Source organism: Lycium barbarum, chromosome 8 (assembly GCF_019175385.1).
Source record: "Lycium barbarum isolate Lr01 chromosome 8, ASM1917538v2, whole genome shotgun sequence".
Lineage (NCBI taxonomy): Eukaryota > Viridiplantae > Streptophyta > Magnoliopsida > Solanales > Solanaceae > Lycium > Lycium barbarum.
In genome coordinates, this window is record NC_083344.1 from 113314268 (window position 1) to 113339015 (window position 24748).

The window sequence follows — 24748 nt, forward strand, 5'->3', positions numbered from 1 at the left end:
AGCCGTTCAACTACTGTACATGCCATGGAACTGGCAGAAAAACCAAGAAAATTTTCTGGAATTAACTTCAAAGGTTGGCAGCAAAGAATGTTCGTTTGGTTGACCACTCTTGGTATGTAGAAGTTCACAAATGAAGACCCTTCTATTCCTGAAGAAGGAATGTCTGAAAATCAGCGCTTCATGGTTGTTGAGGCTTGGAAGCATTTGGATTTCATGTGCAAAGGTTACATCCTTAGTGCTTTAGAGGACGATTTATACAACGTCTACAGTTTTGCTAAGAGTTCAAAGGAATTGTGGATCGCACTTGAAAAGAAGTATAAAACCGAAGATGCCTACTTGAAAAAAAAATGTGGTTGGCAAGTTTCTAGACTATAAAATGGTGGACAGTAAGACTGTTGGAACCCAAGTTCAAGAACCCTTAAGTTCTTATCCATTACCTTTTACTAAAGGTATGGTACTTGATGAGGCATTTCAAGTGGCTGCTGTAATTGAGAAGTTTCCTCCTTCGTTGAGAGACGTCAAAAACTATCTCAAACACAAGTGCAGGGAAATGTCGTTGGAAGATCTGGTGATTCGGTTGAAGATCGAGGGGGATAATAAAGCGGCCGAAAGGAAGTCACATGGAAATTCAACGATTATGGGAGCAAACATCGTTGAGGAAGCTGCTCCAAAGAATAAGAAAAGGAAGAAGCCTTCAAGACAGAGGAAGGAACAAAACAAGAAAAAATTCAAAGGCAACTGCTATAATTGTGGAAAAGCAAGACATAAGGCTCTAGATTATGGGGCCCCTAAGAAAAATAAGAAAAAAGATCAGGGAAACATGATGGGAAAAGATGATGAAATTGATGATCTATATGCTATGCTCACGGAATGCAACTTAGTTGGGAACCCAAAGTTGTGGTGGATTGACTCTGACGCCACTAGACATGTTTGTGTTGTTAAAGAAATATTTGCTTCGCATGCTTCAGCAGGACCCAAAGAGGAGCTTTCCATGGGAACTACTGCAACAACTAAAGTTGAAGGATATGAGAAAATATTCCTAAAGATGGAGTCCGGCAAGGTGTTGACGCTAAAAAACGTGCTTCATGTTCCTACAATTAGGAAGAATTTAGTTTCAACTTCACTGTTAGTCAAGAATGGTTTTAAATGTGTTTTTGTGTCTGATAAGACTGTTATTAGCAAAAACGATATGTATGTGAGAAAGGGTTACCTCACAGAGGGCCTTTTCAAACTTAATGTAATGGTTGTTGATAGTATTAATAAAGTTCTAGCTTCGTCTTATTTATTGAAGTCAAATGATTTATGGCATGTTCGTTTAGGACATGTCAATCACAAAACCTTGTGGAAATTAATTAATTTAGAAATATTGCCTAAATTCAAGTGTAATAAATTAAAATGTCAAACATGTGTTGAATCTAAGTTGTCCTTATAAGTCTATTGAGGGGAATTTCAATCCTTTAGATTTAATTTATACAGATATTTGTGATATGAAGTCAATACCATCTCGGGGTGGGAAAAAGTATTTCATAACTTTTATTGACAATTGCACTCGATATTGCTATGTTTATTTGCTTAATAGTAAGGATGAAGCAATTGAAGCATTTAAGCAATACAAAAGTGAAGTTGAAAATCAATTGAATAAAAAGATAAAAATGAGAAGAAGTGATAGGGGTGGAGAGTATGAATCTCCTTTTGCAGAGATACGTTTAGAATATGATTATCTATCAAACTACTGCCCCTTACACACCACAATCCAATGGAATTGTAGAAAGGAAAAACCGAACATTAAAGAAAATGATGAATGCTTTATTTATAAGTTCCGGTTTATCGCAGAACTTATGGGGGGAAGCTATCCTTACAGCTAACCAAATACTCAACAGAGTGCCCCAAAACAAAACACAATCTATTCCATATGAAAAATGGAAACGAAGAAAATCCAACTTGAAATATTTCAAAGTGTGGGAGTGCTTAGCTAAAGTCCAAGTTCCTATACCCAAAAATATTAAAATAGGACCCAAAACTATGGACTGTGTTTTCATTGGATATGCTACCAACAACAAAGCATGTCGATTTCTGGTTCACAAGTCCAAAAATCTCGACATCTATGTTAATAGTAATTGAATCAGATAATGCTGAATTCTTTAAAAATATTTATCTGTATAAACAGGAATGTGAGTCGTCCAACGAAAGATCTAAACGACCACGGGACAATCCAAAGAAAATTACACCAAGTAAAGAATATCCAAGGCGTAGCAAACTCTAAAATACATCTACTTCCTTTGGACCAGATTTTTTGATGTTTTTGCTAGAAAAATGAGCCTCAAACATTTAAAGAAGCCATGTCTTCTTCAGATTCACCATTTTGGAAAGAGTCAGTCAATAGTGAGATTGAATCAATCTTGAACAAATAGGAATTGGTTGATCTTCCTCCCGGAAATAAACCTTTAGGTTCAAAAGGGATTTTTAAAAGGAAAATGAAAGTTGATATCACTATTGACAAATATAAGGCAAGACTTGTTGTTAAAGGCTATAGACAAAAAGAAAGTCTTGATTATTTTGATACATACTCGCCGGTGACAAGGATAACATCCATTCAGGTGTTAATAGCACTAGCGGCAGTATATGGTCTTCAAATTCATCAAATGGATATTAAGGCAGCTTTCTTAAATAGAGACTTGGAGGAAGAAATTTACATGGAACAACCTGAAGGTTTCGTGGTTCCTGGTAAAGAGAGAAAAGTGTGCAAACTTGTTAAGTTGCTTTATGGACTAAAACAAGCACCCAAAAAATGACATGTAAAATTTGACCAAACATGGTTGGTAAATGGATTTAAGATCAATGAGTGCAACACATATGTTTACATTAAAAACACTCCAACTCATGAAGTCATTGTTTGTTTATATGTTGATGGCATGTTGATAATGAATAAAGATATTGTCAACGTAAATGCTACTAAGCGTATGCTTGCTAGCAAATTTTACATGAAAGACTTAGGAGTTACTGATTTGATCTTAGGAATTAGGATTCATAAAACTCCACAAGGTCTAGCATCACAGTCTCATTATATCGAAATGGTACTTGACAAGTTCAAGTATTTGAATTTCAATGTTGCAAAGACTCCAATTAATGTAAGTTTTGCACTTCAAAAGAATGAAGGTGAAAGTGATTCGCAATGGGACTATGCACGAGTTTTGAAAAGTTTTATGTATATCATGAATTGTACACGACCAGATATAGCTTGTGCTATTAGTAATCTTAGTCGGTTCACAAGCAAACCTAATCAAACTTATTGGATGGAAATGGAACGAGTTCTGGGGTATTTTAAACACACCCAAAACTATGCCTTGCATTATAATAAATATCCTGTTGTAATTGAGGGATATAGTGATGCAAATTGAATCACTGGATCATCTGAAGTTAAATCCACAAGTGAATATGTTTTCACCATTAGTGGAGGAGCAGCGTCTTGGAAATCATCCAAACAGAGATGTATCACCCGCTCTATAATGGAATCTGAATTTATAGCTTTAAATAAGGCTGGTGAAGCAGCTGAATGGTTCCAGAATTTTTTGGAAGATATTCCATTTTGGCCCAAACCTTTGGCACCTATATGTATACATTGCGATAGCCAAACGACAATAGGTAGGGCAGGGAGCATTATGTATAACGGGAAATTTCGTCACATACGGCAGAGACACAATACCGTTAGACAACTACTCTCTAGTGGTGTTATCACTGTTGACTATGTAAAGTCAAGAGATAACATGTCAAATCCGCTTACAAAAGGCATATCTAAAGATTTAGTTGAAAGATCATCAAAAGGAATGGGGTTAAGGCCTAAGATAAGTCATCATGGCGGTCACTCTACCTAGTAGACTGGAGATCCCAAGATCTAGGATCAAGGAGATAAAATAAAGTTATGAATGACGGTTAAACATTGTCAATTAACTCAACTCATTCTCATGATGAAGATAATGTTTAGAAACAAAGATAAAACGTTAAGGCTTTTTAATGAGTTAATAAAGCATTAAATTTTTTTAATGGTTTCTAAGTTTGGAAAGATATGACCACATAGTGTATCTATAGAATTACATGTTCAGAAATCACCTATATGAGTGTAAAGTGTAAGATGCTTCAAGGAGAAGTATAGTAAAGGCCCATTCTCTATGCACTTATGAAACCAGGCGGTGTTCATGACTGAAACGAACACAGCCATGAGAACCATAGCTAGTTGAGGGTTAATTGTGTGACTTATGTTATCTAGGTATATGACAGAGCTCAACGGTTCAAAGATATCACATTTGCCGATTGACTTAGTATATCCGATATAAGTTCACTATGGAAAGTTCAAAGAGAAACCTACTTATCCAGATGCAATTAATCTTTACTTGCAAATCACACACTTGTCCGTACATTCCTTTGTCTTATAGTCATTCCCCATTCATGTGGGGGATTTTTGGGTTTTAATGATTGGTTGAATGGGAAATGGAGGGAAGAAATGTCGAGGGAAAATGAATTGTTCCCTTTTGCTTTATGAAAGAAGCATTTCTCCCACATAGGTAGTGAAAAGAAAAGTCCTTGTACTTAAATATACAAGCATTCCTTCTAGTTACTAAAGGGTTGAGAGGAAGGCAAGCATCGTGCCGTCGTCGCCACTCGCTCGGCTCGGCTCGGCTTTGGCTTTGGTAAAATGATTGATTGATAATCTTTTTGGAATCATGACCCCATTTATGACCCAGATCGGCGCACCTAACCCGTTCTCTTTCCTTACGAATTTTCTGACTTTCTAAACTTCTTGCACTCTTTTAACTTTCTGTGTGCTTTACTATCGTCAAGTGGTTAGCAGTTCACTGGAGTTTTCTGTACCGATACATCGGTGAGTAAATCGTTCTATCCTCTGAGGATATATTCCACAACAACTTCGGATACATTGAGGGGAATAACCTTAAGAACACACTGTGCATTCAGTGGGCTCGATTTGATTCTTAAATATATTTTCAGATACTATTCTTATTTTTCAGTTTCTGTTTTTACTTTCTAAAGTTTTTCCAGATTCTGTTTAAGTTTGTTTTTCCAGATACAAATTATTAACACCTTCAACGTTCTTCTTTTCTTCATGAAGAGAATGAATCCTTCCTCACTTAACCTACTTGTCATTGTTGGCGACACCACCACCACTACTTCTTCTCCTCCGATGATACCCATCATGGAAGAGGACGCTTTCATCTAAGAGTCTCCTCTTTTAACCAAGAGAAAAAGAAGGGCAACAATGAGCAACGCCCACCTTCGACAGTCAAAATCGTTCCAAGGACAGAAAACTTCCGGTTTTCAGTTAGAGAACAAGGCTGGCGACATGGGCGAACCCACGTGGTGTCAAGTGGATTCAATTGAACCCACTTCGTCCGGAATTTACTGTTTATATAAGGAAAATTATTATTAAATTTGGTTATATAGAAGAAATTGAATCCACTTGACACAAAGCTTGGGTATGGAGCGATGGTCAAGTGGGTTCAAATTTGTAGTTACGACGCGGGATCGATTTCCTTCATAACGTTGCACAGACTACTTTTTGCTTTTTTGGGTCCTTACTCCATGTAAGGCAAGGCAATTGGCCAACAATTTTACGGAAAGAAACAAAATAATTGACCGTTAGACCAAATCATAGTCAATTAATGCTAGTCAACTGCTAGCTAATAAAATTCATTACTTTTATATTGTCTTTCTTTATTCTATTTCATCTTTTATATTTTGATTTCTTACTCAAATTCACTAATAATAATATTCTAAAATCTATTTTAGTTTAAACAAACATTAAAATTTTTACAAATTGAATTTTGGTACTCTGTTTCATAGTTTTTTGCTACAACATAAAACTATATTTTTTGAAACTATATATAGTTTGTTAATTTATTTTAATTTAGTTAATTTTTTATTATTTTTGTTTAGTTTAAAACTTATTGGTATTGTTCTTTTGTTAGTAAATAAAATTTATAATTATAAATGATTTTTCTAATTACATAGAGCTAATAATATTTTAAATAATAAATGTAAATATTTTTTCTGATTTTTTTCAAAAAAAAAAAAATCTCAACTTTGTTATATAAAAAAGAGTGGAGTTTAAAATAACTTTATTTTAAGGTTACATTATTAATAAAAAAGAACAAATAAAAGAGCAACGGACAAATCTAGCTTGTTATGCTCGACGTTGATTACATTATTAGATATCTATCGTTGATCCCTATTCATTAATTGAACCCACTTGTATAAAACCTGGGTCCGCCACTGGCTGGCGAGTGTAATATACTGGTGAGTGAGTATCCATCTGTGATCTGGCTAGAGCACATACCGAAGGTTTGGAAGGAATGCAACCGGGAGAAGAAGGATATCCGGATGGAGGCTCGAGTGAGCATGAAAGAATCACTAGCCAAAGACCGGGCTCCTTCGTTTATACTTATCCCTTTACTCTAGGGTTTAAACAGTGCATAGATGAAGTGATTTTCAAAATTTGCCACCGATACAAGGTGTGTTTAGCATAGGTTGGCCCGGTTATTTGGAGGATATTTGGTTGCTATCGATTTTTCTGCAATCTTGTCAGTCTTCCGTATTCTCTCAACCATCTTATAAGTCTCTATGTGCCAAAGTTTTTCAGAGGCGGAATTTTTACCTTGGCTGGTCGGGGCCAGAGAAATATTCTTACCGACACTGATGACGACCACACGAAAATTATACCAAGATTAACAATTGAAGCACATCACTATCTCTGAAAAATCAATTAATTTATATTTTGCTATTTTTCACGGAGAAGAATTATTTGTTTTACACAAAACAATTTGAATACACAGTTTCCATATCTTTGGATTTCAAAATTAATTTAACAACTAGTCTATTTTATTTATCTTCATCAAAACATCACATAACTCAACATCTCTGTTCCTTTAATTCTCTTGAGAGTCCATGATATAGGCATAAAGAATCTGATTCCAAACATCAGGCACACCAGGAAGGCACCAATGTACACAATCATCATTACTCCTTGGATTTACCAGTTGCTCTTTTGTCGGAGCAACCCAATTCTTCTTGTAAATTGATGGATGTGCATCTTTTCTATAATCTGATAGTTGTGTTATGTTGATATATTGTATATCTAATCCACTTCTCTTCAGCCCATTTACAGAGGCCTCTGCTATTTCCATCATCTTTTTATCATTTTCACTTCCCCAATACTGTTTCCTTGATATTGGTTCTATTTCATCATGGCAAGTTTGATCATTTCCCATGCCCCAATCTACAGCACTGCATATTACAAAAATAAATAAATAAATAAATAAATAAATGAATCAATCAATCTTTTATAATGGAACTGATTTTTATGTAGACAAACAACATAGTCATAATCATACTTTTTGTGAGAAGGAGAGAGGCTCATGAAGAACAATCTTGTCCTTTTTCTGTCAATTTGAACTTCCAACCAATCCGACCATGTTCTTAAGACCATCTCATAGCGGCGCAGCTTCATGCCAACCTTCTTGTAGATTGCATCAGAACTATTAAAAGATCCCCATCTGCGTAAATTGGCATGGAATGATGAGACAGTATCAAAAATATTTACACCATGTTGTCACTTACAAGTTACAAGTCAACATCATAAAAAAGGTAATTACTTGCTAGCACATGTAAAACTACACTTGATGTAAGAGATCTTTACACTGCCGGTGTATACAACTTAAATCCAAAATATGAATTCAGATGGAGCACTTATTTTGGCGGAATAAACTTACAGAAGTGTCATTTGGTGCTCATGCCACCAGGTGTAAGAATCAAAGATGAGAATGTCTGCATCATTCCAATGCCTAGCATGTTTTTCAATGGCCTCAATTCTGATGATTCGATCCCGGATACGGTGATTCCATGGATCATCACAATTAGATTCTACTAGCATTGGTGACCAGTAGATTTCAATTGTTGCATTGTATTCCTTGATCATATTTAGAAAATGAAAAAAAAAAAATAGCGTTAGTACAGAATAAATATCCTCTTAAAGGAAGAAAAATTTAGCTAGTTGATATTAACTATTCCCTCCCTCCCAATTTATACAGTATATTATTCTTCAGGGCGGATCTAAGGCCTCATTTCGGCTCAAGTGAACCCAAAAGCTTTTGCCCAGATCCTGCATATATATTCAAAAGTCTACTGAATTTATAAATATTTGATTGTGAATCCAGTTATTATTATATATTAGTATTAATTTGAGGTAGTCGTAGGATTCCATAAACTTCGAATCCACCTCCGTTTTCCTTTTCAATTTGTCCCAAAAAGGTCATACCTTAGAAAAAAAAAATCTCATTTTTACCCCTAATGAGATTATTTATAATCACACGTCTATGACTTGTTTTAGATGACAAATTTTAAAGTCTTTTATTTTTTCTTAAACTCCATGCCCACCCAATGACCACCACATAAATTGGAACAGAATGAGTAATAATTTTATCTATTTGAATTAATTAACCACCTTAACAATCATGGAATTTTAGCAAAGGCATTTCAAGCAAACTCTGATGAAAAACAGATACAACAAATAGAACATGAGTAACAAGCTCGGTGTTGCCATTTGAACTAGGTGATGTTCACAAATTTTGTGGGTATGGTTTGTTTCTCACAGGTACACCATCTTCAGGTAGTATTATATTTCATTAAAACCAAACAAAGACAAATGCTAATAAAATGGAATGAAAAGGCTTGCTTGGTGCACCTAATGATGTAGCCTAGCAATTAATGAAATAGGATCAAAACCACATGAAACCATGGCTCAAATTTGAGTTGAGACAAAAATCGCTTGGTGAATTCTTTTTTATTGTTTGATGCTAATTCTAGTGGAAGGTAGCCGGTACCAAGAAAAAGGCTTACTTTCCACTTAATTGACCAAAGTCAAATGATGTAATTGGCTAGCTAATATTTGATATTGAGAGAGAAACATATTTACCTTGACCTCAAAGATGATCAAGTTGCCTTTCCAAATGAGTGGTTTGGGAGATATAATTCCAGAGGATTCAATTAAGCATACCATAGACATCCATTGGTTCTTGTTCAATGAATCCCCAACATACACCATTCTCTTGCCTTTTAGCTTCTCCAACAATGCTTGGGCACTAAATCTACACTTTAATAACATTAATTCAACAAAAAAAGTCCAAGAAACAAAAAACAACAGGAAGAGAAAATCAAAAAGAACTCTTTGAGCTTGGTACCTTGGAAGATCACAATTATAAGGTTGCCATCTCCAATGTTGAAATTTTGAGTCTTTTCTTCCAAATTTGTGACAAGCAAAGTCATCAGCCATGAGAGAACATTGTTGTTCTTTATATAGAGGATATGAGACGTTATCAAAAACCCAACTCCCAGAAAACAAATCGCACTTAGGAGATGAAGCTTTTCTTATAAGCTTATTTTGGACTAGGATACTAGCACCATCAGTATTGTCCTCTATAACATAAAAAGTCACAAAAACAAAGACCAATAGGAATATTCCTAAAATAGAATGTAAATTATACTGAATTATCCATGATTTATGCACTACTTTTTCTGCCATATTAATCTCTAGGACCTCTTTGCTTTATCTACTTATGAGACTATAGGTACTTATAATACTAAGGAGAGAAGCCGCACAAGGAAATTGAAGTAGGTGAATTTGAGATATTTGAGTAACCTTTTTTTTTTTTTCCTTCAGTTTTATCCTTTTTGCAACAAAAAAATAAAATAAAAAATAAGCTATTAATCAAACAAACAAAGGATTATTAAATGAAACAAAACAGAAGCTGGTCATAAACGTGCTGAAATTCTGAAGAATGTTTGTAATAGTTAAAACGTACAACCACTTATAATGTTCGAGAATAGTATTTTCTTTGTTTCAATTTATGTGATGATATTTGACTAAGCACCGAGTATAAAATTGAAATGAAGACTTTTGATTTGTGGTCTAAATAAGTCATAGATATATATGACGATAAATCATCTCATTAATGATAAAATTAAAAGTTTAAAGTTCAATTGTTAATAAAATAAAATAAAATGTCGTTGTTTTTTTAACTGACTAAAAAGAAACAGTTCAAGATAAATTGAGACAAGAGAGTAATTCTTTTTCTCTTTTATTCCTTTTTAGGAGTCGAACATTAATTGTAATATTAAGATTTATAAGTTTCGTTAAAATTAATTTATTAACGATGCTCTAAAATATATGCAAGAACTTAATTAGTCTTTTATGACATTTGAAATTCATATGTTTATTCAGAAATAATATGGGGATTTGATTGACATGAGTACATCGTTGCAATATGACAAACGTTGAAATTGCTAGTTGTCGGAAAGGCTTGTTTTATTAAACTAAATTAGTAGTAGCAAACTAGAAAGCTGAAACATGTTTAAATTTTAAAAGTAACATTAAATGTATCTGACCACTAGAAAAAAAGGATTCATAAGCAATAATGCACAAAGGTTGCGGGTCCATTTTCTAAAAAAACCTTCATTAGCCATTCAAATTGTGTTTCGTGTGAGCATGAGCTATTTTCGATAATTGAGGGAACTTAATAATTAGTCTTCTATAGAGCATCTGACATGATCATCAGTCACATTGAAGTGTGATAATTGAACATTTTTGGACGACACATTGAACTAGAGATCAACCACTTATACCATTTCTTTTCTTTTCTTCGACAATTCTAAAACCTATAACGAGTAATTATTAAAGAAAATACCGGGAGATGCTGGTAGTGAAGGGTTGGGAAAAGAAGACAATTTTTGGCAGCTTTAAATTATTATTCGCAATTTTTTCGATCTGCATACTTGTATTTATCTCACTTGGGTGATACTAGATTTGGTTTGGAACATCTTAACAAGCTTGAGTATATAAAGTGTTTGGAGACGATTTGATGCGGACTTGAGTAAAATATTTCAGATTGAAATTCGATATTGAAGAGAATTCCATCTCTCTCTCTCTCTCTCTCTCTCTCTCTCTCTCTCTCTCTCTCTATATATATATATATATATATATATATATATATATATATATATCGCACTGTATCCAGTGTATATCCATGTATATTAGTGTATATCATACTATATATCCATTTATCTCCTATATATCATGTATATACATACATATACATGAAAATCTGATATACAATGTGATATACACATATCGCAGTGGTATCTACGAAAATCTATGTGCTAAAATATTGATGTAAGGGATATATAATGCGACATACATATGTTATAGATGTGGTTTTTAGGTATGATATTTTGACACAAATCCAAATGACTTTTAATCTTCATAAAATTTTGTCTGTGATCTCGTCCAGATGTTTTCATCTAATTCCAACCATACGTGCTCACCTCGTTCAATCCAACAGACGAAGGAGGTGGAGGATGAGGAGCTAGGTGGGGAAGAGGAGAAGGATGAGAAGAAGAAAAAGAAGAAAGAAGTTTGAAATTTCCTTTTTTCCTTTTTTTCCCCCTTAATGTTTTGAAGGGAACTTATATTTCAAGAGAGAAATTAGGAAGGAGTATCTTAGAATCTCCAATTAAAAAGTTGATTTTTTTTTTTTACACATGTACCTACTTCGGGGCAACATCAGACGTACGGTGTCTGAAGTTAATCTTAACAAAGTCATATAGCTGAAGTTCGGGTACATATAACACATGCACATTGTACGTAAGTGTGCTACAATGGATTATTATATTCAGTGATACAATATTAGCTTAACGTTATGGTTAATTATAACAATCCGTACACTAGTAAATTATCAGATGCTCCCTACAGTCGATGTATATGTATTTGAAACTGAGGAAATAAATGGACATCTTGATTTAATAAAATCAATACAGCACATCACTTCCTTGTTATGCTGATAATGTTCTCTTTCTGCTAATCATTTGAATCCAAAAGTGAAGAGATACTCAAAGGAAGAAGCAACCATAACAAAAGGGAAATGTTTCTGATTCTACAATAAGAAAGTTGAAAGCCCCAACTGTCACGAATATAATCTCCACTAGGGGAAAACAACATGAGAAAGTTGGGCCACACATGGGCACGAACATGACATATTCACATGTCAAAATAACCCAATGACTACTTTTCGATCAATGAAATTGCACGAATTCACCTTCAAATTAGCTGATCTTGAACTTTTGCTCTTTAGCAATCGAATTTATGCCTAGTGATGCATAAGTTCTTAAGAAAAATAGTCACGCGAGACGTTACTTGTGGGATATTATGATGTGGATATTAAACTTATGCTCCGTAAAAAAGTTATTTGTTAGAGGGACAAAAATTTAAAGACCAACTCAAAATAGGGACAACAGTGCAAATGACCCTTTTCTCCTCTTTGAATTGAAAATAGAAATTTTTATATTTCATCGATGTCCACTAGAATAATAGCTGGTGATTATATTATCAGTGTATATTTTGTATATTTAGCTAGTGATGTAATTACTTTGGACGAACAAATGTGTTAAAAGATCTTAAAAATAATCACTACTTTAAAGTTTCAAATTTCACAAATAAAACTTCATAATATTATCATTGGAGTTTCACTTATAGAATTTAAAATTCAGAAAAGTGATTATTGTGATTTTTTCTCATATTGACATTGACGTCTTTTGGGTAAGGAGGAAAATTATTTCCTTTCTTTTCTTTTGTTTTTCCCTAAAGGGTTAGATTTGATGCGGTCCTTACATTTTATTACGTCAACTTGTTAACTTAAAAAGCTACCTTATTCCTCCCACTATTTAACTCGAATTGCACATTGATCTGCAGTGGCAAAAGCATAAATATTCGACTATATATGTATATGCTGCTGGTGGGTCAATTCTCAATAGCAGTTGTTACGTCCCTTTCAGATGCCATATGCCTTATCTGATAAGTTCCTCTTCTTTTCTTTACTAGAGGGGCGTGGCCCGTGCTAAGATACACAATTATAAGCATTTGCAGATATATTGATACAAAAAATATACTGCATAAGTACCTAAGTTTACACCTGAGAACGCAATGCCATATCCAAAACAAAACTAACACCGGTAATGCCTAATAAAATGCTTATCTACCTTAGATCTTAAACTAAGGTGATTCAAGAATTGAACTACCTCAGGCTATTTTTTGTTTCTCCTCCATCTTGGAAGTTGTATAGCCTTAGGCTGTGTTTGCATTTAGCTTCAAAATTTCTTAATTAGTAGTCTTTAGGCACCACTATCCAAGGTCTGCAAGATCTGCACAACTAAAATCACAATATTACATATATAATACACAGGGAGGCAATATATGTAGAAGGCAAAATTTGATTTTCAAGTCCCAAAACTAAATGAAGTGAATACATTTTTTCAACTACCACCCGAATTTGATGTATCGAATATGTCCTATTAGCTTGGAAGAGAGGTTTTATGTGATGATGAAAATATGGTCCACTTTTTATGCATTACCTGAAGATAAGATGTTCTCAGATCTTCCAAGATGCATAACTTTTTGGAGGATTCAACACACATCCGGTGACAGTTTTGGAGGATTCGAGCAAAACAGAAGAATGAAGGGAGAATGGAGGACGAAGAGAAGCAGTGAAAATATATATTGACCTTGTTGCTTTACTTTTTATTTTCTTGATTCAACTTCCATGTCTTTTGACAGCGTCTCGATCTTCTTCATTAGCATCTGGAAACATCGAACAGATTGAAGAAAAAAAAAAAGATGAATTAGATAGGATGAATGTGTGTCAGGACTTTAAGATGAAAAAGACTAAGATAGTTTTGTTTTATGGTAATACTTCAGCTTAATTTTTTTTTATCTTTAGTATTCAAAACTGACTCCTTGCTCATGAAACTTCCTTAAACAGATAACTTTTTTTTGTAGCCTGTCTTACAAAAAACCTAATACTATAGCATCGTTAACGCTCTGGCAACATCCAGTAATCTTCTTTTCTTTCTAATCACCTCCTTGTTTCTTGATCTTATACGCATGTACTATTTCGTTGTTGTTTACATCCGCGTTAGTAATTCTCCTTTATTTCAGTATTTTCCTTTCCAATGCTGCCAACATTCTTATTTCGAGAAGTCCATAAACTCTTTTTTACCTAGCTATTTCCAAGTTACTATCTAGTATTTTGAGGTTTTGGGGATCCATGGTATCCATTTGGACTAGAATACATGTTAAACACTTGCTTCAAGTCTTGTTCGAGTGTTTCGAGCCTCAATATTAGCTTATCCTAAAGCAAAAGTTTTTTCTCGGATTAGCAGAAAACGCATTAAGTTTGTTTCAAGAATCACATAGCATATGGCAATTGAAAAGCTCACCTTGAGTTGTGCTTCTGCCTTGGCTGTTCTATCTGATATGGTTAATATGTCTCTTAGTTGTTGCATCTCTGCCCATAACACACAGGTCATACAGTATCTCAATAAGTCTAGATGATAAGTTAAAAAACTTATTAAGTCACACAATATTATGCTTTAGTGACTTCCAACAACCTTCTTTCTTGTAGCCACTGTTTTATGGGCATAACTTTGTCCTCCTCATCTTTCCACTCGTTTTCCGCGACAGTTGCTACTCGATCTGCTGAAACCTTAACTCTTGCTAACACATGTAACTGACGTACTCAATATATATATATATTTTTTTTTAGTTTCAAAAAATCTAACCAACGCAAGCTTTCCGAATTCTGCAGCACTTCCAAGTACTTGTGTTCCATCTTCTTGTTGTATTCCCTCTTTCACTGTGGTTCCTTTTCTTAAATATGTTTTCGGGTATTCCATTTTTCACCATTCTTTAGCTTTGCAGCAACATAGCTCTTTGCAACAGCATTCCTCTGGAAATCTACTACCATGATGTTGTTGCACCGAAATGTCGGCTGCACTAACATTATTAATAGTAGAACTCCTAGTCACAGCAAAATAGTGAAGAGAAGCAATGAAGACTATTAAGTTCAATTGTAATGCAGTGTGAAGAAAAATAAAATCAAGAATATATAGGCACCTAATAGCAAAATGGTAGCCTAAAAGCATAATCTTGTCACTTAAAGCTCATATTAGCTGAAATCCTCTAGTTTTGCAAATATTATAATAGCTGCTTAAACAAATCTTTTGTTCAGGGAGTCTGTACGTTGTTTAATCCTGTCTTTATTCATGATTAGATAATATTGAGTTCATTGAATTAATAGAATTCTCTTAGGGATAAGTTAGGCAGTTCAAAAAATTTAAACCAAGGTAATTCCATAGATCAAGTTGACTATCCTTGTGTATAAAATTTGATCCTTTTTGTTCGACTACTGAAGAGAAAAAATCACTTTCTACCGAAAGAGATTAAGGTTAGAAAGAAGTAGACATGCAAAGATTACCACCACAGAAAGCAACCGTTTTAATCATAAAGTTGTAGTACTAACAATTTGTCTGTGCAAGTCAAACCCCGAACAGAAGTATGCAGAACTCTATTAAACAACAACTAATATCCTCGAATAAATAGCCACAGAAGAATCTAAAAAGCAAAGAGCAACATATATATTTGAAAAATCAAAATTATGTTTGATAATCAATTTCCACCAACATTTCGAACTCATGTGCCCCGTCTCCCCTATTTAAGAAAGTTATTCCTATTACTCTTCAGCAACAATGTCATGTGCGTAGAACAAAACTACTAAATTATAAACAAAAACCACCATATTATGATTATGAACAAATGGAAAGCTTTTTTTGATGAAATGAACAAATGAAAACCTGCTCCTCCTCAAATCTCTACCGGACCAATAAACCTAATAAACAAAAAGATAAATTCCATCACTACAACATAAAGGAGGACGATCGTTTAAACTTCAATCTTCAAAGCAAAGTCTAATGGCTGATGACTGATGAGCCTTATCAATAGCTAAGATGGTCTCAAATTGAAATAAATTAGAAATAGACAGCAATCGCGAAAAAAAAAAAAAGGGATTATACCATGTATAAGGATAAATTGCACATTCTTGTGAGTTCCTCATCCAGCACTAAAACCAAATGTTACACTCTGATCTCATCTCATCTCATATTTAAGCTAGAAGCCCCACCCTACATGTAATCATCAATCAGCCAAATCAACCCAAAAAAACAGGAGGCGTGAATACATTAACTACACCTTAATATAAACTCAAGAAATTAAAATAGTAAAATCAAATTCAGCGAGTGAAATAATTAGCTTCAACTTGTATAGCTTCACTATTTTAGTTCTTTTAGGCATATTATCAAGCAACTTCGCTGCATCAGTGTGCAAATCAAATACAAATACAAACATGCATGTAGAAAATCCAATAAGAAATGTCCAAAGAAATAGAGAACTACTACAAATGTCTACCAAATACCATTAGCAATAACTGAATGCATTAAACAAATAAAAATAGAGAAAACTCACTAATTGAGGTACACAACAGAGACAACCTAGAACTCAAATTCAGATTTGAAAATAAGAAAAAATTATTTAGCCCACAGAGAATAATAAAGTAAACGAATACACAAAACAACAGTTTATACCGATTCTACTGAAATAATGAGTCAATATAAATGAAAGAAGGATGACATAATTAACAATTTTCCTTTTAAGAAAACTGATATGGGAAAGCAGAAATTCCGACGTCCGTTCTCTCGATCATCAAATTCCCCCAAATTTTTATTAATCAGTATTGTTAGTTGTTGGAATAATTAAGGTCACTGAGAAAAGCACAATAAGCACGAAGAAACTTTTTGCACATGTTAACACAATTAAAATCGGTGAACAAGGGTCATCTATTAGGACAAAAAAAAAAAAAATCGAACCAAACTAATAAAAAAAAAAAACATAAATAGGTTTCACGCACTAAATTAATGCCTGAATGAGCAAACAAAAAGTCTTCCTCTTTTCACCTTTTCAGCCAATGAATTTCAACTCCCATTTATATTTTCTCACATCATTTGTCTTTCATTAGTTGCCCACCTTCTTAAGTTCTCATTGCACTGCATCGCATGGAGTCCGGAATCAAAATGCCCCAAAAAAATCACTTTGAACCAAAATATTCAACAAAAAAAAAGTTACAAAATTACCTTTAGCGTAGTAATTTACTGCGCTAAAGCAGTTCACGGAGACGGAGCCGTTAACTGCTTTAGCGCAGTATTTTACTGCGTTATAGAAGCAAAATTTTTTTCTCCCTAAGTTATGACCATCTAAAGTTTGACGACTTTACAACTAGTTTTTCTCCCTATATTTTTTAGAATTATATTTATATTCAAAATAAAATTATGTCTTGATTAAAAAATAATACGCTTAAATCAAAATCTTAAAAAATAAAACACCCTAAAGTTTCCAAACAAAACTAACTTCGAGTACCTTTTCAACCCCTAAAATGACTATCCGAACGTCTACGTATCCTTGATGTATTGGGCCTACATTATTATACGCAGAAAAAAATATCAGGTTCTATATAAAATATTGACGTTTCGGAGTCTTGATACACGACTAATCGTTGGTCAAAGTATGGAAAAAACACTAAGTTTTTTCAAACAAAACTTACTTCGGGCACCTTTTCAACCCCTAAAATGACAATCCGAACGTCTACGTATCCTTGATGTATTGGGCCTACATTATTGTACGCAGAAAAAAATATCAGGTTCTATATAAAATATTGACGTTTCGGAGTCTTGACACACGACTAATCGTTGATCAAAGTATGGAAAAAACACTAAATTTTTTCAAACAAAACTTACTTCGGGCACCTTTTCAACCCCTAAAATAACGATCCGAACATCTACGTATCCTTGATGTATTGGGCCTACATTATTGTACGCAAAAACAAATATCAGGTTCTATATAAAATATTGACGTTTCGGAGTCTTGACACACGACTAATCGTTGGTCAAAGTATGAAAAAAATACTAAGTGTTACAAAAAATAAAGTTGGCCAATTTTTATTTTTTTTGTACTGTTTCTATAACGCAGTATTTTACTGCACTAAAGGTAGTTTTATAACTTTTTTTTTTTGTTGGGATATTTTGATTCAAAGTGATTTTTTGGGGGGGCATTTTGATTCCGGACTCCATGCGATGCAGTGCAATGAGAATTTAAGAAGAAGAGAAGGCAGGTGGGCAGCCAATGGAAGACAAATGATGTGAGAAAATATAAATGAGAGCTGAAATTCATTGGCTGAAAAGGTGAAAAGAGGAAGACTTTTTGTTTGCTTATTCACGCACTAAATTAGTGCGTGAAACCTATTTTTTTTTTTTTTTTTTTTTTTTTTGTATTAGTTTAGTTCAACTTTTTTTTTTGTCCTACAAAAGTCGCGAATTCTCAGAAGTAGCAAATAGAAGGGCTGCATTTGAAGTGACTTGGAAGGGTACCGTTAATCCGAAATTTCAAAAATAACCTTGTACGTCTATTGGTTGTACCCCAAACTTTCATTTCTATAATATAGTAAAGTAAAGTAAAGTAATATGCATGTATGTTTGTATTCTTTTAGCAACAAACGAAGAAAAAAGGTACTTATGCGGAATCCGTAACTTTTGTAGCATAAAAAAAAAAAGTTGAATCAAACTAGTAAAAAAAAAACATTAGTAAGTTTCACGCACTAAATTAGTGCGTGAAAGGACCAAAGTGCAAAAATGCAGCTTGGGCCTTTCACGCACTAATTTCGTGCGTGAATGAGCCGTTTTTTTTTTTTTTTTTTTTTTTGTTACCTTTCAAATCACGTTTTTTTCCATACTTTGGGCAAATATTAGTTATGTTTCAAAATCCCAAAATATCAATATTTTATATAAAACTTAATATATTTTTTTGCGTACAATAATATCGGCTCATTACATCAAGTCCACCTAAACGTTTGGATCGTCGTTTTAGGGGTTCTAAAGTGCTCCGAAGTAAGTTTTGAAACTTGTCATAGTTATAGGGTTTTGATTTAAGTGTTTTATTATATTTGAATGTACAAATATAAATATTTGATTTAATAATAATTCATCCAATACGAGAGGTTTATACTAATTAAAAAATAATTCATTCCATTTAATTACAATACTAATTCAAAGCAATACAATAATAAATTACAATAACAATACAATCTTCAAGTTCTAGAGGCTCTATTACTTCGAGACGTGCTTGTACTACCACGGCCTTGTTGCCCACACGAACACTTGTCATGGCCATATTGCTTACATGTAGAGCACTTGCGAGAGTAAGTTCTTTCACTAACATCCATTTGATTGGGTCTACGACTCTGTGAGTTAATGCCCAATTTCCTGATGTAATCCTTGTTAGCAACCATCTAAAACGGCTCATTTGGCCAATAAGCTTCATTACCAAGTGGGTAGAATTAGCCGGAATATGCTCTAAGGTAACTGTGGACCTTGTATTCCCCCGCCACATAACTTGTTACCGTTTTTCTCATTCTCTCAAAGCACTTGACAGCATGAGAACACGGCATGTGGTACATTTGCCACTTACCACAAGTGCATGTTCTTGTTGCCTCATAAACGGTATGCACGTTTCCACCCTTATCGTTGTAATAACCCATCCTAACTTCATACACATGTTGAATTGGGTCATACTCAGTCATTTGGTGATGCTCACATTTTTTCCTATAATGCTCCATATTTTTTAAGGGCTTTGGCACCCACGTCCCGTCGTCGGCTAATATCGCTCTGGCTTGCCTTGTCCTAACAACAAATCGCTCCACAACCTGCTTAAAAGTCATTCTCACCATTGCGGTGACAGGTAGTCCTCGAGCAGATTTCAGCAAGCCATTGAAAGACTCTGAGCTGTTTGTTGTGAGCATGCCCCATCTTTTGCCTCCATCAGCATGAAGCGTCCATTTTTCAACTTCGAGCTTCATCAACCAAACGTATGCGGGTTCACTCACTGCCCTGATCAGATCCATTTTTGCAGCCCATTTTCATTGTTGATGCTCCATCGCAGCCCCCCACATCAATTTTTTTAGAGTGCCATTGTGAAACTTTGATTGCAAATTTGCCTTCAAGTGTCTTAAACAATAGCAATGGTAAACAAAGAGAGGCTGCCACCCCGGTAAATTATCCATATTGTGCAATATGCCTTTATGACGATCAGACAGCACGCATATGCCGGTACGATCCTTAATAACATGAGTTTTCAAATGGGTTAAAAAGATCCCTCATGTGTCGTTGCTCTCGTTAGCGGCAATTGTGAAAGCAAGAGGAAATATTGACCCATTGGCATCCATTCCTATTGCAATTAGGAGCTTGATGTCGTAGGCACCATATACATGCGTACCATTTATGGATATCACTGGTCAGCAGTGAGCAAAACCATCAATGCATGGTTTGAATGTCCAAAATACGAAGTTGAAGATTTTACCCTCTATAAGCCGCCACTCTACAACAGTACCATGATTAAAATGTTGTAGAGCTGCCATATACCTTGGCAGCGATTGAAAAGAAGTATGTCAATTTCCAAAGACCATCTCAAAAGCGCGTCTACGCCCGAGAAATCCCTTTTTGTTGCTTATAGTTTTACTATATAGTTTCGAATACAATCTTTGATGGGGAACCTGCACAAGTTTAAACAAACAATATTTAGTAATGATCTTTCAATTGATATAAGACATATAATGTACTAGGTAGGATAAGTTACCTTGGCGTTTCGACAATGTCTTTAAGTAACACTTGAGCAATCATGTTTGTATCTAAATTATAATGATCTGCTCGATTTTCTTCCTTATCACAAGTGTGTCTTTCGCGGAATTTTGTGATAGCCCACATACCATCAGGCTTAACAATTCCCCGAAGCAACCACTCACAGCCTTGATACCGTCGTCTACAAACTAGCCTCCATATCTTTGTGTTTGACTGATCAACCTTAAACTCCCTCATGTCCTTAAAACAATAAATTTTTACTGCCCGTTTCAACGCCTTTTTGGATACGAACAACATTCCCTTTGCAAGGTAGCATCGATCTTTGTTGAGATCCTTTGATTCAATCCAGGTTTTTAGGCGACTATCATCATCTTCTCTTGTGAAGACAAATGCATCATCACGACCCTGCAGGCTGTCAAGATAAGGGATATTGTTAGAATGCCACTGAATTGGGCTTTCAGAAGTTGGGTTTTCAACCATCGGTGGTGGTACGTGGTGGTGCATTGGTTCTTGTTGGTTTTGGCTTTGAGGAATATTGTTGGTCATACCAACTTGAACATCATCATCATCATCTTCATCATCGGTTACTTCTGCATTATTAGCTATTTCATCGTCATCACTTGATGATGACTCATAATAATTAGGAAAATCTTCATTATCAAGTGTTTTCATCCTCCTACACGAAAAGTAACATATTTTAAATACCAACATCACATATATACAGATAATTTAATATCAAGGTGATGAACTTACTGTTGTTCATAAGCACTGTCATAGTGTGGAAAATGATCAACTCCACCGAACTGAAAGGATTGACCAACATCCATATTTGGTACCACTGGCGAGTTTTGAGAATAGTTCCTATAAAGATTTGAAAACTGGTTATTTACCAATTCATACAACAAACATGTGCTACTATACATAATAATAATATGAAAAATTCATATTTACCAATTTTCATTGTAAGCTTGATTAAATTGCTGGCTTAGATTTTCCAGCGGCACTTGACCACTCAAAATGTCTCTATAAGAACTAAAGTCCCCATAAGTGTTACCATGAATAGGCTGGACTTGAGGGACTTCTTCTCGAGGTATCTTTTCAACATGCATCTCAAGAACATTAATGAATACTAAATCACGATATTCTTCTGCCGACCCCAAATAATCACTCAAAGATTCATCATCGTTGATATTGTGCATGCCATAACGTACTACACTGTTTGATATTGTTTGTGGATATCTGCCAGTTAGTGAGATTCCAAACTCAGTGGGTGTAGTTTTCATTCTTTTGTGCATGTAACTGACTAGTGTTTCATAATTTAAAGTTGTTAAAATTTGACATGGGCTTTTGGTTTGATACTCTAACGAATGGAGTAATTGTCCTCGATGATATCTCCATCCCAAAATAGTGAAACCTTAACAGTTGAAGCATTTTGAGACATTTTTTCTATAAAGTTTGATTGTTTTTTGAATGACTTGTAAGACTTAGACTTATGAAGTTGATGAGTTTTTCACTCGTCAAGCCTTCAAGTTAAATAGATTCCTGAAATTGTCATGCGTGGTGTGTTGTCAAATCAATATTTACATTGCGCATTAAAATGGTGCGCAATACAAGTCGTGTTAAAACGGTCAAATAATGCAGCAATGAATTGTCAAATCAAGCTTTTATGTGTCATAGATTCCTGAAATTTTCATGCGTGGTGTGTTGTCAAATCAATACTTACATTGCGCATTAAAATGGTGCGCAATACAAGTCGTGTTAAAACAATCAAATAATGCAGCAATGAATTGTCAAATCAAGCCTTTATGTGTCATAGATTCCTGAAATTGTCATGCGTGGTGTGTTGTCAAATCAATACTTACATTGGCCTCCGTACGGGCAGTGCTCTCATAGCACATCGTCTGAACGGTCCGTACCTGCATATGTTTGCAAATATTAACAATTGAATAAATTTGTTAAGGATTGTGGTGACCCATCTGTTTGAAAACCCTTAATATAATTTTCGATAAAAGATTACATAACAATTTATTAAGGATTGTGGTGACCCATCTGTTTTACGTATTTTAAATCAATCATTAACAAGTAATATTAGTTGTGTAATCTTTTATCGAAAATTATATTAAGGGTTTTCAATCCTAAGCTACGGGTTATAAATCCTAAACTAAGGGTTTTCAATCCTAAAATATAAAGATTAAAAATTAATAAGTTAAATAATTAACAATTAGTTAGCATACAATTAGTATAAATAACTAATAAATAAACAATTAACTAACTAATCAAATAATTAACAAGTTATTATCATATATTTAATAAATAAACAATTAAGTACTAATCAAAAAATTAATAAATTATTATCATATATTTAACAAATAAACGATTAATTAACTAATGAAACAATTAAGAAATTATTAACAAATAAACAATTGGCTTAGCAAAAACTAAATAAATAATTAGCTAGTCTAACAATTGAAATAGCTAGTCTAACAATTAATAAATACTTAAGTCGCTAATCAAACAATTAATAAATAATAAATAAACAAGCAATAAATAATTAACTAATTAATAATAGATAAACAAATTTTAAAAAAAAATTAAAGGGGGCAGTGGCAGTGGGTGCGGACTGCCCAACAACGCGCAAAAAAAATGTGCAATCCACCACACATCCCTCCCACCATATCTAAGGTAATAATATATTTAGCAATGTAATAAAAATTCATAGTAAAATACCTAGAATGAAGGTGTTTTTGAGTTTTCAAAATGAGCTCCGCGTCGCTCTATTTCAAAATCTAACCTTAGAAACATGTTCCTACACTTCAATATACCAAGAATATTGAGTTTTGGATTGAAAAACAACAAGAAAATAGCGTTTTGGGGGGTTTGGGACCACCTGAAAACGGCGTCAATGGCGGGCAGTGGTGGGGTGAAATGGTCGGGATCTGTGGTGGGGAAGGAGGGGTCGGCTTTTTGTTGACCTCCTTCACGCACGAAATTGGTGCGTGAAAGGCCCAAGTTATATTTTTGCAGTTTGGTCCTTTCACGCACTAATTTAGTGTGTGAAACCTACTAATGTTTTTTTTTTTGTGTTAATTTGGTTTAATTTTATTTTATTTTGTGCTACAAAAGTCGCGGATTCGTACTTATGCGCATGAGGAATTCGAGTGCCAAGCAATTTTTGCTGTGATATATTACAATAACATTCTAGGTTATGTTCCAGCTATTGCCAAATTTCAATATGTGTGCATGACGTCCGATTAATCACCCTTCACCTTCGCAGGGTCGGCTCGTGTATAAAGCAACTCAAGCCATTGCAAATGTTGGGCCCCACTTGTAAAAAATCCTACTATACTTATATATTAAAAAAAAAAAAAGGAATAACTACGTGACATAGCAAACATATAGTGCGTATTAACATTTAGTAGCTATAGTTTAACTTAATTATTTCTCATAGCAAACATTTGTGTATTAATAACATGTAGTAACTATATATATACATACACAAATTAGAATACTCATCACACTATTCACTCCCAATTCATCTCTCTCTCCCCCCCCCCCCCCCCTCTTCTCCCCACTGCTCCGTCGCCGGAGCTCCGGCGAAGTACCGTGCCCCTTCACCACCGTCATTGCCAAGGAAATCTAGAATGTGAACAACACCACCGTAAGTACCAAGTGCAATCATTCGTTCAGCAACAACAATACACGTGGCAGCATCACTTGATAGAAGCGATTGTACACTGCCTCCCATCCGTTGATACTTAAGCCTTGGTTCATATTCATCTTCTCCTATTTCTTCTTCATCAGAATATTCGTCTCTTTCATCGTCAGATCTGAAAAAACTAAGATCTATGCCGGAGAAGATGAAAAAAACTAGATCTACGTCGGAAAAAAAATGTCCAGATTTTCGCTGTATTCACCGGAATTTTTTCCGATCAGATCTGGAAAAACTCAGATCTATGTCGGAAAAAAAATGTCCAGATTTTCGCTGTATTCGCCGGAATTTTTTCCGGTCAAATCTGGAAAAAGTCCAGATTTTCGCTTTATTTTATTGTATATTTACCGTGTATACAATGTTTTTCGCTTGTATTTGTTGTATACATACCGGAAAGTATGGTGTATTTCT

General features: G+C 34.4%; 1 protein-coding gene and 1 long non-coding RNA gene across 6 annotated transcripts; both read right to left on the bottom strand.

Moving 5' to 3' along the window:
- Positions 1 to 6751: 6751 nt before the first annotated feature.
- Positions 6752 to 9617, bottom strand: LOC132605299 (protein trichome birefringence-like 34). Its single transcript, XM_060318495.1, has 5 exons — positions 9246 to 9617; positions 8981 to 9152; positions 7779 to 7975; positions 7401 to 7562; positions 6752 to 7293 (listed from the first exon to the last, which is right to left on the bottom strand). Exons 1-5 carry the CDS (start codon positions 9584 to 9586, stop codon positions 6936 to 6938), a joined length of 1230 nt encoding a protein of 409 aa, XP_060174478.1. The 5' UTR covers positions 9587 to 9617; the 3' UTR covers positions 6752 to 6935.
- Positions 9618 to 12966: 3349 nt separating this feature from the next.
- Positions 12967 to 16971, bottom strand: LOC132606767 (uncharacterized). Of its 5 annotated transcripts, XR_009570064.1 has the most exons (7): positions 16531 to 16971; positions 15964 to 16071; positions 15745 to 15779; positions 14503 to 14911; positions 14332 to 14399; positions 13468 to 13693; positions 12967 to 13257 (listed from the first exon to the last, which is right to left on the bottom strand). It is a non-coding gene; the product is annotated as an uncharacterized LOC132606767 (long non-coding RNA). The 5 variants fall into 5 exon arrangements; XR_009570065.1 differs by lacking the exon at positions 15745 to 15779; XR_009570062.1 differs by having other exon boundaries at positions 12967 to 13265; positions 15964 to 16969.
- Positions 16972 to 24748: the final 7777 nt, after the last annotated feature.

Bases quoted from the DNA above. Each gene is read 5' to 3' on its own strand.
- LOC132605299 (XM_060318495.1), bottom strand. From the start codon at position 9,586: ATGGCAGAAAAAGTAGTGCATAAATCATGGATAATTCAGTATAATTTA. The intron at 9,153-9,245 runs GTACCAAGCTCA...ATTAAAGTGTAG, and splicing joins TATAATTGTGATCTTCCAAG to ATTTAGTGCCCAAGCATTGT. The intron at 7,294-7,400 runs GTATGATTATGA...TGTAATATGCAG, and splicing joins CTCTCTCCTTCTCACAAAAA to TGCTGTAGATTGGGGCATGG.